The following is a 14436-nucleotide window of genomic DNA, read 5'->3' as shown; positions in this document are numbered from 1 at the left end:
TTCAATTTTTTTGTTGTTTGCATGTCTTTTTCGATTAGTTTTAACATCAGATTCATAACAATAGTCAGAGAAGAATAAGTCATCCCAATTAACCTAGTCGATATCAAGAACAAAAACAAATTATCTTGCCATTACAAAACTATTTCCATCGTTGAAGATATAGGCATATTAACAGTTTCTAATTAAATGACTAGTTCTTTACCTACAATCATATCTAAGCAACCACCAAATCGTAATAAAACAATTGCAATTTGATGTACATTTTGCAGACTCATTCTATTAAATTGGCTATATATCATGTTATAGTTGCAGTAAGGAAAACCAGAACATCAAAAAAATTTTTGAAGTGGTGATCCAACTGCACAACTACATAGTCCGTTCTTCGCTCAGCCATGGCGAGCTTCATGGAACCCCGAATGTGGGTTTTTGTGGCTCTCGTCTCCGCCTTCGCTGTCGCAGCGAATCCTGACCTCCCACCGTGGGGATATTGGAAGCCCGACCTGTATTACTCACCACCATATATTCCTTATGTTTACAGCTCACCGCCGCCGCCACCTTACAAGTATGAATCCCCTCCGCCACCGCCATATAAATACGAGTCGCCTCCACCTCCGCCTTACAAATACGAATCTCCTCCTCCACCGCCATACAAATACGAATCTCCTCCGCCGCCTTACAAATATGAGTCACCTCCACCTCCACCTGACAAATACAAATCACCACCACCACCTCCTTACAAGTACGAGTCACCTCCGCCACCGCCTTACAAGTACGAGTCACCACCACCACCGCCGTACAAATACCAGTCACCACCACCACCCCCTTACAAGTATGAGTCACCTCCACCACCATCTTATAAGTATGAGTCACCTCCACCACCGCCGTACAAATACAAATCACCACCGCCTCCTCTGTATGTTTACAAATCACCACCTCCGCCACCTTATAAGTATGAATCACCACCACCTCCGCCATACAAATATGAGTCACCACCACCTCCTCCATATGTTTACAAATCACCTCCACCCCCACCATACAAGTACGAGTCACCTCCACCTCCTCCCTACATTTACAAGTCTCCTCCACCACCGCCTTATAAATATGAATCACCTCCGCCTCCACCCTACAAGTACGAGTCTCCACCACCACCACCTTACAAGTATGAATCCCCTCCACCACCACCCTACAAATATGAATCACCACCACCACCTCCTTATGTTTATAAGTCCCCACCACCACCTTACAAGTATGAGTCGCCTCCACCCCCACCTTACAAATACGAATCACCCCCACCCCCACCATACAAATATGAGTCGCCATCTCCTCCTCCATATGTTTACAAGTCTCCTCCACCACCGCCTTACAAATATGAATCACCTCCACCACCACCGTACAAGTATGAGTCACCACCACCGCCCCCTTACAAGTATGAGTCACCACCACCGCCCCCTTATGTTTACAAGTCTCCACCACCACCTCCTTACAAGTATGAGTCACCTCCACCCCCACCTTACAAATACGAGTCACCACCACCACCCCCTTACAAATATGAATCACCTCCTCCCCCACCTTACAAGTATGAGTCACCACCACCACCCCCTTACAAGTACGAGTCACCACCACCACCTCCTTATGTCTACAAGTCTCCACCACCACCCCCTTACAAGTATGAGTCACCTCCGCCTCCACCTTACAAGTATGAGTCACCACCACCTCCTCCTTATGTCTACAAGTCTCCACCACCACCACCACCTTACAAGTATGAGTCACCACCGCCTCCTCCATATCTTTACAAATCCCCACCACCACCTCCTTATAAATATGAGTCACCCCCACCTCCACCCTACAAATATGAGTCGCCGCCACCTCCTCCATATGTTTACAAGTCTCCTCCACCACCTCCTTACAAATATGAATCACCACCACCTCCTCCCTATGTCTACAAATCCCCACCACCGCCACCATACAAATACGAGTCTCCTCCACCTCCACCGTACATTTACAAATCTCCACCGCCACCTCCTTATAAATACGAATCACCACCACCCCCTCCATATATCTACAAATCTCCACCACCACCCCCTTATAAATACGAATCACCTCCACCTCCACCTTACAAATACGAGTCACCACCACCTCCACCTTACCTGTACAAGTCTCCACCACCACCTCCCTATAAGTATGAGTCACCCCCACCCCCACCTTACAAATACAAGTCACCACCACCTCCTCTATATGTTTACATGTCACCACCACCACCAGCATATCTTTACACATCACCACCTCCACCATATCACTACTAATCACCCCACCCTATACACACCATCTGATTATTTATCCACAAACCATCAAGATTGCATTAAATAAACCCTAGTTCTTTGTTTGTTCACTTCATCATAAGTATTGTTAAAAAATAAGTTCTTTACTCTCTTCTATTACCCATAATGCTCAGCATCTTGCCAAGAAGGAGTTGCGGACCAAAAAAGAGTCAAATGATCCATGCATGCCAATTTCTCTCTTTGATCTTCAATGTATTTTATGTTTCTTCATGTACTTTATATATTAATGGAAAGTTAATTATTTTGAACGATACTTGAATTATTTATGTTATGCTTTACTCTTCAAAATACTTCAATTTCAATACTAGCATCACTGCATCAGAATGAAATATAATAGCACATTGAACGAAAATGCAATTTGTAGAGTAAGAAAACTACATACCTCAAAATCAACTAATTCAGGCACTCAGCTGCATTGACACTTGCGTCAGCCATCATATGCAAGTTTACTAACATCAAATCTTGAATAAAAAAAAGGTAAGATGGCTTTGGGGATATGCATACAACCCCCATCGGCAAATTATTCAAAACTGTATAAAACCGTTTGTAATTGGTGAATAACCCAAGCCCTCATCACCACCATCATCATCATCGTCACCATCATAAGCATGTTTAAGCCCCACCGGAGCCATATTTCTTTCCGAGGACAAGTAACTGCAACTTATCGTAGCCAGCAAGCACACCAGCACCAGCAATGGCTCTCAGAATGTTTGCTCCTGCACCCTTGAACAGAGATTTGGCACCCTCATTCTTCAAGATCTGAGAGAAAGCATCCAACGAGCTTTTGTATTTTACTGCTTCGCCAGATGTCATCATCATACGTCTGCGAACAGTATCAATTGGGCACGATGCAAGACCAGCACCGTTTGTGATCAACCAACCCAGGGCAAAGCTAGCAAAGAAACTATCCTGAAACCAGGAAATTATTTCAAAGCAAGTTATGTCAGTACAATCGAAAATATTTAAATGCAGATGAAGATTAATATATTTTGAGTTAAAGATACCTGCAGCGTGCCAGTGAGAAGAACTGGCTTCAAAGAATCGTACATTCCAAAGTAGAGACCACGGTAAACAATGATTCCGACACATGATATGTTGAATCCACGATACAGTCCAGCAATGCCATCAGACGCCAAAGTCTTCCTGTAGACATCAATCAAGCCATTGAACTGCCTCTCTCCACCCTTCTTTGCTGCCTTGGCGTCATTTGCTAATCTAGTACGAGCATAGTCCAGAGAGTAAACAAAGAGGAGAGAAGAAGCACCAGCTGCACCACCTGAAGCCAGGTTCCCAGCAAACCATTTCCAGTAACCATCTCTATCTTTCTTAAAGTTGAAAAGCCTCTTGAAGTAATCCTTGAATGCAAAATTCAAGGCCTGCAAACAATTCAAAAGATTTTATTGAGCATTTATACTCTAGGGGGAAAGGAAACATAGTGAAAAGGCGTGTCCAGAAAATAAAATTCATATAACTTGCCTGGGTTGGGAAGTAACGGATCACATTAGCAGTGTTCCCTCTCCACAAAGAACCAAATCCTTCTTCTTTGATTGTTCTCGAGAAACATTCACCGATGCCTCCATATGGTTTAGACAATCTACCAGTCTTAAGCATCTCATCCTGGTTTTGTATCAAAAGTTTCACACGCTCAATAGGAGCAGCAGCTGTTTTAGACACCACAGCAGAGACTCCACCCATGAGAAAATCAATAGCGAAGCCCGCAAATCCTTTCTCTGCAGGGGCTTGTGCAAAAACCGGGGAGATAGCAGACTTGACCACAGAAAGGTCGTAATTCATTTGAGAAGGATATGTCAATGCAGCATTTGTGTAGTTCCCATATTTATATTGTGATTGATATAAAGATGGCCGAGGCTGACAACCTTCAAATGCCCCGAACGCTGAGTAGGGGTAGATTTGAAAAGCTGCCCAGCCACCTTCTGAGCAGTGGTGGGGTAATGTGGCTGATCCATAGTCATTTCTTTCTGTGAAAATAAGAAAATAAGCCACCAGACTACAATATTAAATAGCTATGGGAAGAGCCAGAATGAAAAAGCAAGCAACAGAGTAGTGCTCACAAAATATATGGAGACATTATTTGTTCAATAGCGTAAACTGATTCTGGAGACACCAGTACATAGAATATCGCACCACTGTTAAAATTTGGAGTATGATAGCATTTGGTTCAAAGAATCTGGCCATTAAGAGGGTAAACTACGAAGAAAACATAAAAGCCTGACTTCACTTAGCATTCATTTCCACTTCAAGAGTTCAAGTGAAGCAAAAAATATATACAAATGATTATGAGATTCATAGTTACACAAGAGTACAAAGATACTTCGCAGCGTACACAGAGATCGATCATTATATGTAAACAAGACGAGGCCAAAATTAAGCAGAAAAAGAGTACCTTATATTTTGTTGTACATGAGAATCATCCAAGCAACAGGACCAGAATTCTCATAATGTAGTACTCCATAAAAGTGAAACTAAAACTTCCGAATCAATCGAATAAATTCAAAACTTAAAAAGAACTTCATGAATTCAACTACACATGAACTACTATGACTAGCATCACAAGACAACTCATCATCGGAAAAATGAAAAAAGTAGCACGATTTGCATCTACATCCATCAGATCTAGAATTTGATTTCAATTGAAGAAACGAAGGCAACAATCAAGGCAAATAACAAAGAAAGCTGCAAGCACCCAACACATTACACAAAAGGTAAAAGTATCAGGCAGATCGATAGATATTAAAGTGCAATTCCAAAAACAATCAAGTTGCAGAAATCAATCCGATGAGTTCAGATAATCAAAAGAGTGTAATACCTCTACGTTCCGCCTTGACCTAGCAGTTTGTGACGCTATTCAACACAGAGAGGTGTGATCTTACTTTCCCTTTCTTTTTCTTTTTTCCTTTTCAGGAAAATATCTATGTTTTGTTGTTAAAACGATAAAGCTACTTATTTATTAACATCACTTCATTCAATTACTATTATTTTTTTGTCCAACTTTCAATTTTCTATGGGACCAACATTTAATTATTTAATAAGAGTTATCCTTAAAAATATTTTTTTTCTAGCTATAAGCAATAAAATGCACGATTGAGTTTTTTTTCCAACACTTTTCCAAAGAAGCTCAAATTCATACAATTGATGCGCCTAAGAGCACCCACAATGGGGCGCCCGATGGCGTCCATCGTCCTCGGGCGCGGACGATGACCTATCGTCCGCGCCATCGTCCGCCCCACTGTGGGATCGGCGGACGATGGTCGAGGACGATGACACGCGTTTTTGATTTTTCTATTTAAATCTCGTTTCTCATTCACTTTTCATACGAACATATCGTCTCTCTCATTTCGCTCATCTCTCACGAATCTACCTCTCTCGCATACCAAAATGAACCACGGCGACGACACCAATAGTTCTAGTTCCTCGGAGTCAAGTACTTCGACATCTGAAGCCTTAGATGCAGCCGTTGAAGAGGCCATGGCGGAATGCTTTGAGGAAATGCAGCGCGAGGAGGCGGAGGCGGCGGTGGCGGCCGAGGAGGTCCATAGGCCTATTCGACGTCGGACGTATGTCTCACGCGACCACGCGGCAGCTCACCAACGTCTGGTTGAAGACTATTTTCCCGATCGACCACGGTGGGGACCGATTATTTTCCACCGCCGGTTTAGAATGTCGCGTTACCTTTTTCTCAGCATTGTTCGGACGTTGTCGTCACGTGATGAATACTTCACGTATCGGGAAGACGGCATCGGCGAACCAGGCCTTACACCATTGCAAAAGTGCACGGCTGCAATCCGTCAGTTGGCCTACGGCACCACGACGGACATATTCGACGAATACCTCCACGTCGGTGAAACAACAGGCCGCGAGTGCCTGAAAAGCTTTTGTAGGGGGGTTGCGGAGGCCTACGGCGACACATATTTGCGCAAGCCGACTGCCACTGATTGCCATGGCCTGATGAAGATGCACGAGACGGTGCACGACTTTCCTGGGATGCTAGGGAGCATCGACTGTATGCACTAGTGGTTACAAGGGCAGCCACCCGACGATGATCCTCGAAGCCATCACTGACTATCGGCTCTGGATCTGGCATGCTTACTTCGGCGTAGCCGGGTCGAACAACGACATTAACGTCCTCAACTCATCCACCCTCTTCACCGAGCAATGTAACGGCAACGGCCCTGTCATCGAGTTCACTGCCAACTGGCGCCAATACCACATGGGGTACTACTTGGCCGATGGCATCTACCCACGGTGGCCTGTTTTTGTGAAGACGATCAGCTGCCCAATTGGTGAGAAGAGGGTTTTATTTGCGCACAAGCAGGAGTCGGCGAGAAAGGATGTCGAGCGGGCATTTGGTGTGCTCCAAGCGCGGTGGGCAATTGTGAAAGGGTCGGCTCGTTTCTGGTTCAAAGAAGTCATCTCGGACGTCATGTATGTGTACATTATCATGCACAACATGATAGTCGAGCATGAAGGTGGGAGCATCACCGAGTGGAACGATGATGACGGTGCATCTAGCTCGTCCAGCACGGCGACCGAGCCACCCGCTAGAGGATTGCCGTCGGGCTTCGATGAGGTTCTAGCTAGACAGGCCTCAATGCGCAACCAACAAGATCATGGTCAGCTCATGAAAGACATTGTTGAAGAAGTGTGGGCTCGTAATCATCGTCGCTGAGTTTGCGTATTTTTTAATTCGTATTGTAATGTATTAATTTTTATAAATGAAATGAAGTTTTTTCCTAATTTTTGTAGTTATTTAAATATTCAAATAAAAAACTGATGACGTGACGCGCCATAGGGCGCCCCACTGCAGGTGGGGGTTAGGAGGATAAAACTGATGACGTGGCGCGTCATAGGGCGCCCCACTGCTAATGGTCTAATGATTAAATAAACATAATCTCTAAATATATATGTTCATTTCTCTACTTATGGAATGAAATGCTATTTATTACTCCCCTCGTCCCAAGATATTAGACTCATTTCTTTTGATATAAGAATTAAGGAGGTGTTGTTTAGTAGTATAAGTGGAGTTGGTAATAAAGTAAATTTTTACCATAAATAGAAATGACTCAAGTATGTTGGGACACTCCAAAGTTGTATACGAGTCTAATATCTTGGGATGGAGGATAGTATTTATGTAGCTAATTCTCAAAAGTAAATGCTGGTAAACGTTTACAAATACTAAAAAAAGATATTAAATTTTTGGCATCATGGCATCTCATCTAAAGTTGACATTAAATTCTCTCAGTTTAGTGCAAAATTAAGCTATGATCTCATCTATGTTGCATTCCCTAAATCCGACTTCCACTTTCACACGACCCATCCGAACAATATCACAACATTCACATCTATCAATCTGCAAAACGAAGAAGAAATTAAAAGTAGTAGGAGTAGTTTATAGGTTAAAGTGTGTATGAATGATCCGAATTCACCTGGATACGCTTTTATGGCGGCGAAGTAAGTTGAATAGTAGTTATAGAATGAGCAGAGTGGTTGCAAGGTGGCAAGCCCCGAGGGGTGGCACGTGTATATATAGGTTGTAAGGATGTGACGAGAGGCGTTGGGAACAGATTGTAGGAAGAAGAAATGAGGCTTTTCGCAAGGATCCTCGGACCTTGGGCGTGTGTTGAACATGTAGAAGGGGTGGCTGAGCCCTTTCGTCCACCACGGCTTCAACGTTTCTATGGGTATTTGCAAGAAGCTCCGCGGCATTATATTTGTGAGGAATAGCCCCAAGATATTGACACAGACCAGTTGGTTTTCTTGTGGTAGCAGATGGTCTGCTGAAGCAACCGGGATTGGATGCGATCCATGGAAGGGAAAATTGGATCCATTGCGTCAAAGTGATGAGATGGATGGGCTGAGAGATAACCGGAGAAGTCTCCACGTAAATCAACCTGGTGAATTCCTTCCTAAGAAGGCAGCCATCCATACTGTCCGTAGGGATCAGACTTGCTTTGGATTCACTATTTACCGAGACCTCTTTGGTCTTGTTACAAGATAGCTCAGTCAAACTATCAACCACACGACTGATAATACAAGAACAATAGCTATTACAGTTAAAGTAAGCTAATGATCTTAAACACTGCACTTCTGGACCAGAATCCTCAAGATCCACCGAGAACCCTGCACACTAGAAACCCTAGTTAGTATAAGATGAAAGATCCTTTCGGATCTACACAAAATATGCAGTAATAAAAGAGATGACAAAGGAATCGCATAGATCTACAAGCTATGGCTCAGCCACCCGCTAATAGTACAGATCTATTCACCAAAACAACAATCCAAGGGAGCAACGTTGAATCCAACCGTGAAACTCTTCACACACCACGGATTACAACCCCAACCCACTCCACTACACCGGATCTATCCACTCTCGAAGCTCACAACCACAGAAACCTCTCAACAAGAAACCCTAACTCCTCTGGAACCCAAGCAACCGAAATAGTTGCTTATCTCACACCCACACAACCGTTTAATCACACAAATATCAGTGATAAACAATAGTGGAACAACCAGAGAATCATCAGAGAAGAAAACCAAGGGAAACTCAAAGAACTCGAGAGAGAGAAGTGAGAGAACACAGAGAGTGATGAATGAAGTGAGACGGTGAAGGAGGGAGTAGGGGTATATCAATTTGGGAATGGGCTAGGGCAAGCAAACAACCCAACTTACCTGGGCCAAGTTAATTCCGGGCCCAACAAATAATAGTCCACCAACTAAACAGCCCATACAATCAACACTGTCCCTCCTCCCCCCGAACGCCTGGTCGAATGAGAACCACGAGTTCGACGCCACACTCTCGGAATGCCACCCTAGATAATAGTACTTGTTATGATCCAACTCCGCCACCACATCCACCATGTTGTCCAAGAACACCACCGTGTCGTCGTCCCCCATCGCCACCCACCTCACCCCGTCCCCCTCCTCTCGCACCAGCTCCAGGATCCCGTGCACCATCCGCCGCATCTGGGCCACCTGGGGGTTCGTCGTCGCCCCGAGGAACCCAGAGAGCGGAGGGCTTGTGGATGGCCACGGGAGGAGCTCTAGGGGCGGGGCCTTGTCTAGGAAGACGTAGCCTCGGGTTTTATTTACCCGCCACCACGCCTCCAGATACCACCGCCGATAGGGCACCGACCCCATCATGCCAAAGGCAATGTGCCTCATATTCGTGCGGTTGTGGTCGTCGCTGGCAGTGGATGACGACACTTGGGATTGGGACGGTAACAAGAGTCGGGGGGGTTCAATGTTGACTATCAAATTCAGAAAAAAAGGCCCATGAGTACAAGCTTTTCCACAAGCTGAACCTTGCTAACAAACCACCCATATTTTCTTGGTTTGAATTTGGATTATAGAGTTTGGCTGATATTTAATACATCTATTTAATTTTCATACTCTATTCCGAATTATTTTTAGAGTGGTTTTACTGTTATGTAATGCAATGTCCGCGGTTATTATATTCCTATTTTTTGAGATTTTATCAAATTCATTACCAATTATATCCCAATCAATTTATAGTAATATGTGTACTAATGTTCATGGATAAAAGACTAATCTAACAATTCTTACAGTTCATATTCAAATTAAATGTCACCATATATAAAGCAAAAGTAGGGTTTGAAGTATTGCGAGATTTATAATTTTCATGAATAAATAATATGGTGACATTTTGTACGTGGACAACTATTATGTGTGTGATAATTTGGTAAACAATACTATAAATTGTACTCCCTATACTCCATAATATAGTAGTACATTAATTTACAAAAGTAACCATATACTATGCTATGTTATTATGAAAATATATTCGTTATTTTGACTTTATCTTTTGGGGGTAATAATGTAAATGTCTTTAAACTTTTGAGGGTAATAATGTTAATGTCATTGAAATAGTTGTAATACTATTTTATATCTAGAAATAAAACTATATACTATATACGTGATGGTAATACATGTTTTTTTCGAGTTCGTGAATTTAATGCTCATCATCATACTTTAATAATTATATGTGCGCTCAATTTGTTATAAAAAATAAATGTCCATCATTCTTTTCCGTTAGTCCGTTACTTATTTCCTATCATGAATTTTTACCATGGCAATTTGTTGCAGTTTTTTATTTTGGTATAACTATAAATCAATGTCCATTAAAAAGTATCTAAGTCATGTTAAGGGAAAATATCAAAGAATATATTTCACTACACTAATTCCAAAAAATAGTGAGAGGAAACATTGGAGCTATACAATTCATAATTTCAAAAATAAGCATATCGATCATAGAAGCAAATATACTATCTTTAATATGCATCAAAATTGCACCTAACTTATGATAAACCAAATCTAATACTTCCAAACAGATTGTCTCCGAAATGGAAAAAAAGAAAATACAAATATTAAGTTCTATCTTAGTATAAGAAATAATGTGTGTCCCCTATAAAGTTCTCACCCACAAATCAATAAAATTAAATATTCAGTTTTTTTTAATGTTTTCTCATATTTATAGGTTTTGATTGTAGGAAGTCAATTTTTTTTATTATAAATGGAGGAAGTGAAAGGTTTTAAAAGAGACTTTTATTTTCTACTATAAATATATGGTAATAACTCATAATCCACACGTTTCTACCCTCTTCTCATTACATTCTTTGTTGAACTTTTTGCAAAGATTTGATCGATTTTCGGTGTTCACTTGACTCTCCATCGATATTGGTTTAATATGAAGTTAGTTATCTTTTGGAAAGTAAATGCTCGTAAGTCGTAAACGTTTACAATAATATAACACATGCATGCAATACAAAAAAAAGATTTTAAATTTTAGCATCATGGCACCTCATCTAAAGTAGACATCACTTTTAGTGCAAAATTAAGCTATGATCTCATCTATGTTGCACTCCCTAAGTCCGACTTCTACTTTCACACCGTCCACCCGAACAACATCACAACATTCACATCTATCAATCTGCAAAACGAAGAAGAAATTAAAAGTTAGTTTTTAGGTTAAATTGTGTATCAATGATCCGATTCACTTCACCCGGATACGCTTTTTTGGCGGCGAAATAACTTGAATAGTAGTTATAGAATCAGCAGAGTGGTTTCCAGCGGAGATGCAAGCCGGCACGCCCCGAGGGGTGGCACGTGTATAGGTTGTAAGGATTTGACGAGAGGCGTTGGAAACGGATTGTAGGAAGAAGAAATGAGGCTTTTCGCAAGGATCCTCGGACCTTGGACGCGTGTTGAACATGTAGAAGGGGGGGCCGCGCCCTTTTGCCCATGGCGCGAACGTTTCTATGGGCATTTGCAGGTAGCTCCGCGGCATTATTCTCTCGTATATTTGTGCAGAATAGCCCCATGATATCGACACAGACCAGTTGGTTTTCTTGTGGTAGCATATGGTCTGCTGAAGCAACCGGGACTGGTCCACGTCCGCGGCCTTCATGAGGTGGCGCGTGGATTGGTTGCGATCCATGGAGGGGAATATTGGATCCATTGCGTCAAAGTGATGGAAAGTCATCACATGGACTTTGGGATGGGCTGAGAGATAACCTGAGAAGTCTCCATGTAAATCAACCTGCAAAATTTAATTAATAATCGGTGTAATCTTGGCACTATATAGACGGGACAAGATACATTCACAGGAATGAACTTTTGGGAAAAGACAACTATTGAACAAAATGCTCCGGTAAAGAGTAAACATGACATCCAAACAACCCCTATATTAATTTGCTATAATGCAATTACACTACTTTAGAAACTTTAAATTTTAATTTTAATTTATTTTAGTTCAAGATGCATGTATTTCAAAAGTTAAAAGAGAGAGTAATATTAGATTTCACATGAATTGAATAATGAAACCTATGAAGGAGAAAAGAAAAATAAATAAATAGATAGTAAATGTTCACATTAAAGTTGCCAACTTTTGAAGAAACTGGCACAACTTTTAGTGATATTCCAAATTGTTTATGTCATAATGGAACTTCCCGATTTGGTTGATCCGCATATCACTCAAAAGTCAAAACAACAATTAATCAAATTTTAATTTTTCTTTGCCAACAAAGTAAATCGGTTTGTACGTTTCGCTTGTGTTTTTTAAAGATTATTTGTCCAAGCTTATAATAATCACCTTTAAATAGATTATAAATTCTTGTAAAGCTCTTAAACACCTCAAAATAAGTGACATTAATTAGCTTATAGTTTATAATTATAAGCTCTCCAAAATTGAAATAATCTCTTTAAATCGGACTTAAATTTTCATAATCTTATAAACATCCACCAATTTGTAAAACAGCTATACTAAAATCTTTTATTTTAAACACTTACTAATCTAAATTAGTTTTTTTGTAATTGGTTCCATTATATGAATATACTAGATTGACCTAATTTTTGGCGGTTCCCTACAAAAATACAGGATGTTCAACATTTATTACCGATCGAGGGATTGTAAATTTTTGTGACACATGAAATAGAATGTTTAAAGTGAAGCCTAACCTGGTGAATTCCTTTATGAGGCGTGAGGTTGACTCCAACATCTGCAATGCAAGTCATGGTGATCAAATCTGCCGAAGTGCTGGCCGCATACCTAAGAAGACATCCATCCATGTCCGCCACCAGCGCCCTCGCCAACGGGTAGCTCATCACGATCCCTCCGCCCCCGAACGCCTGGTTGAACGAGAACCACAAGTTCGACACCACGCTATCCGAGTGCCACCCCAGATAGTAGTACTTGTTATGATCCAACTCCGCCAGTACATCTACTATGTTGTCCAAGAACACCACCGTGTCGTCGTCTCCCATCACCACCCACCTCACCCCTTCCCGCTCCTCCCGCACCAGCTCCAGGATCCCGTGCACCATCCTTGGCATCAGCTCGAACCGGGGCTTCGTGACCCGGAAGAGCCCTGAGAGGTCGTCCACCACCCTGTATGGAGGGGCTGTGGACGGCCACGGGAGGAGCTCCGGGGGCGGGGCCTTGTCTAGGAAGACGTAGCCGCGGGTTTTATTTACCCGCCACCACGCCTCCAGGTAGCCCCGCCTATGGGGCCATGTTTTCACCGACCCCATCATGCCAAAAGCTATATGGCTGAGATTTGTGCGGTGCTCGTCGCTGGCAATGGATGACAGTAGTGACGGCCCCCATCTCGTTAGCAAGAGTCGGGGGTTTTCAATGTTGACTATCAAATTCAGAAAGAGGCCTATGAGTACAAGGCTTTTCCACAAGGTGAACCTTGCCAAGAAACCACCCATGTTCAGTTGTGTTTTACGTTTTGATCAAGAGCATTGCCTCATATTTAATACACCTATTTAGTTTTTGATACATACTCTATTTCGAATTATTTTTAGACTGTTATGTTACGTAAAGTAAGCAGTGATTTCATTAATTATATTCCTATTTTTTTTATTTTAGCATTAAATTTATTTCTGACATTGACCAATTGTATCAATTTTAGATATATAGAGTTTTCAACTTGCCAATTTTGTCCCAATCAATTTATAGTAACATATCAACTGGAGTAATATTTATGGAAAAAAGAACTAAGGTTCAGGGAAAAAGATACTCCATCCGTCCCCAAAGAGTATGAACTTTGGGTTCGACACGGGTTTTAATGCATTATTGGTAAAGTAAGAGAAAAATAGATAGAGAAAGTTTTTTAAGTATTGTTACAGGAGAATGAGTCCCACCTCATTAGAGAGAAGATAGTTTCCAAAATTGAAAGTTCATACTCTTTAGGGACGGACGAAAAAGGAAATAGTGCATACTCTTTGGGGACGGCCGGACGGGGGAGTATAACAATTGTTACAGTTCATATTCAAATGTCACCACCATAAAACAAAAGTAGGGTTTGAAGTATATATTGCGAGATTTATAATTTTCATAAAAAATTATATTGTGAACAATACGTATTATGTGTGTGATAATTTGTACTCCATAATATACACTATAAAATTAATAATTCCGTACTATGCTATGTTATTAAGAACATATATTCGTCAATAAAACTCAAAGACCTAAGTAAATAAAGATAAATGTAATAAATGAGACAGAGCACTTATGGAAAAAAGCCCATTAAATTTTAAGACTTTGGACTTTTTATGA

The 14436-nt window shown here is 41.5% G+C and overlaps 2 protein-coding genes and 1 pseudogene across 2 annotated transcripts; 1 reads left to right on the top strand and 2 right to left on the bottom strand.

The window, feature by feature from the left end:
- The first annotated feature begins 101 nt into the window (after positions 1 to 101).
- LOC121756948 (extensin-2-like) lies at positions 102 to 2592 on the top strand. Its single transcript, XM_042152388.1, has one exon. The coding sequence runs from the start codon at positions 393 to 395 to the stop codon at positions 2301 to 2303; it is 1911 nt and encodes a 636-aa protein (XP_042008322.1). The 5' UTR covers positions 102 to 392; the 3' UTR covers positions 2304 to 2592.
- Positions 2593 to 2696: 104 nt separating this feature from the next.
- Positions 2697 to 4306, bottom strand: LOC121756957 (annotated as a pseudogene).
- A 6902-nt stretch (positions 4307 to 11208) lies between these two features.
- Positions 11209 to 13586, bottom strand: LOC121792813. Its single transcript, XM_042190918.1, has 3 exons — positions 12831 to 13586; positions 11377 to 11913; positions 11209 to 11304 (listed from the first exon to the last, which is right to left on the bottom strand). Exons 1-3 carry the CDS (start codon positions 13584 to 13586, stop codon positions 11209 to 11211), a joined length of 1389 nt encoding a protein of 462 aa, XP_042046852.1.
- Between the last annotated feature and the right edge of the window lie 850 nt (positions 13587 to 14436).

The sequence above is a fragment of the Salvia splendens genome, chromosome 1 (genome assembly GCF_004379255.2).
Source record: "Salvia splendens isolate huo1 chromosome 1, SspV2, whole genome shotgun sequence".
Lineage (NCBI taxonomy): Eukaryota > Viridiplantae > Streptophyta > Magnoliopsida > Lamiales > Lamiaceae > Salvia > Salvia splendens.
Note: the sequence above shows the minus strand (reverse complement) of the source record. Positions and strands in the feature narration are given on the sequence as shown.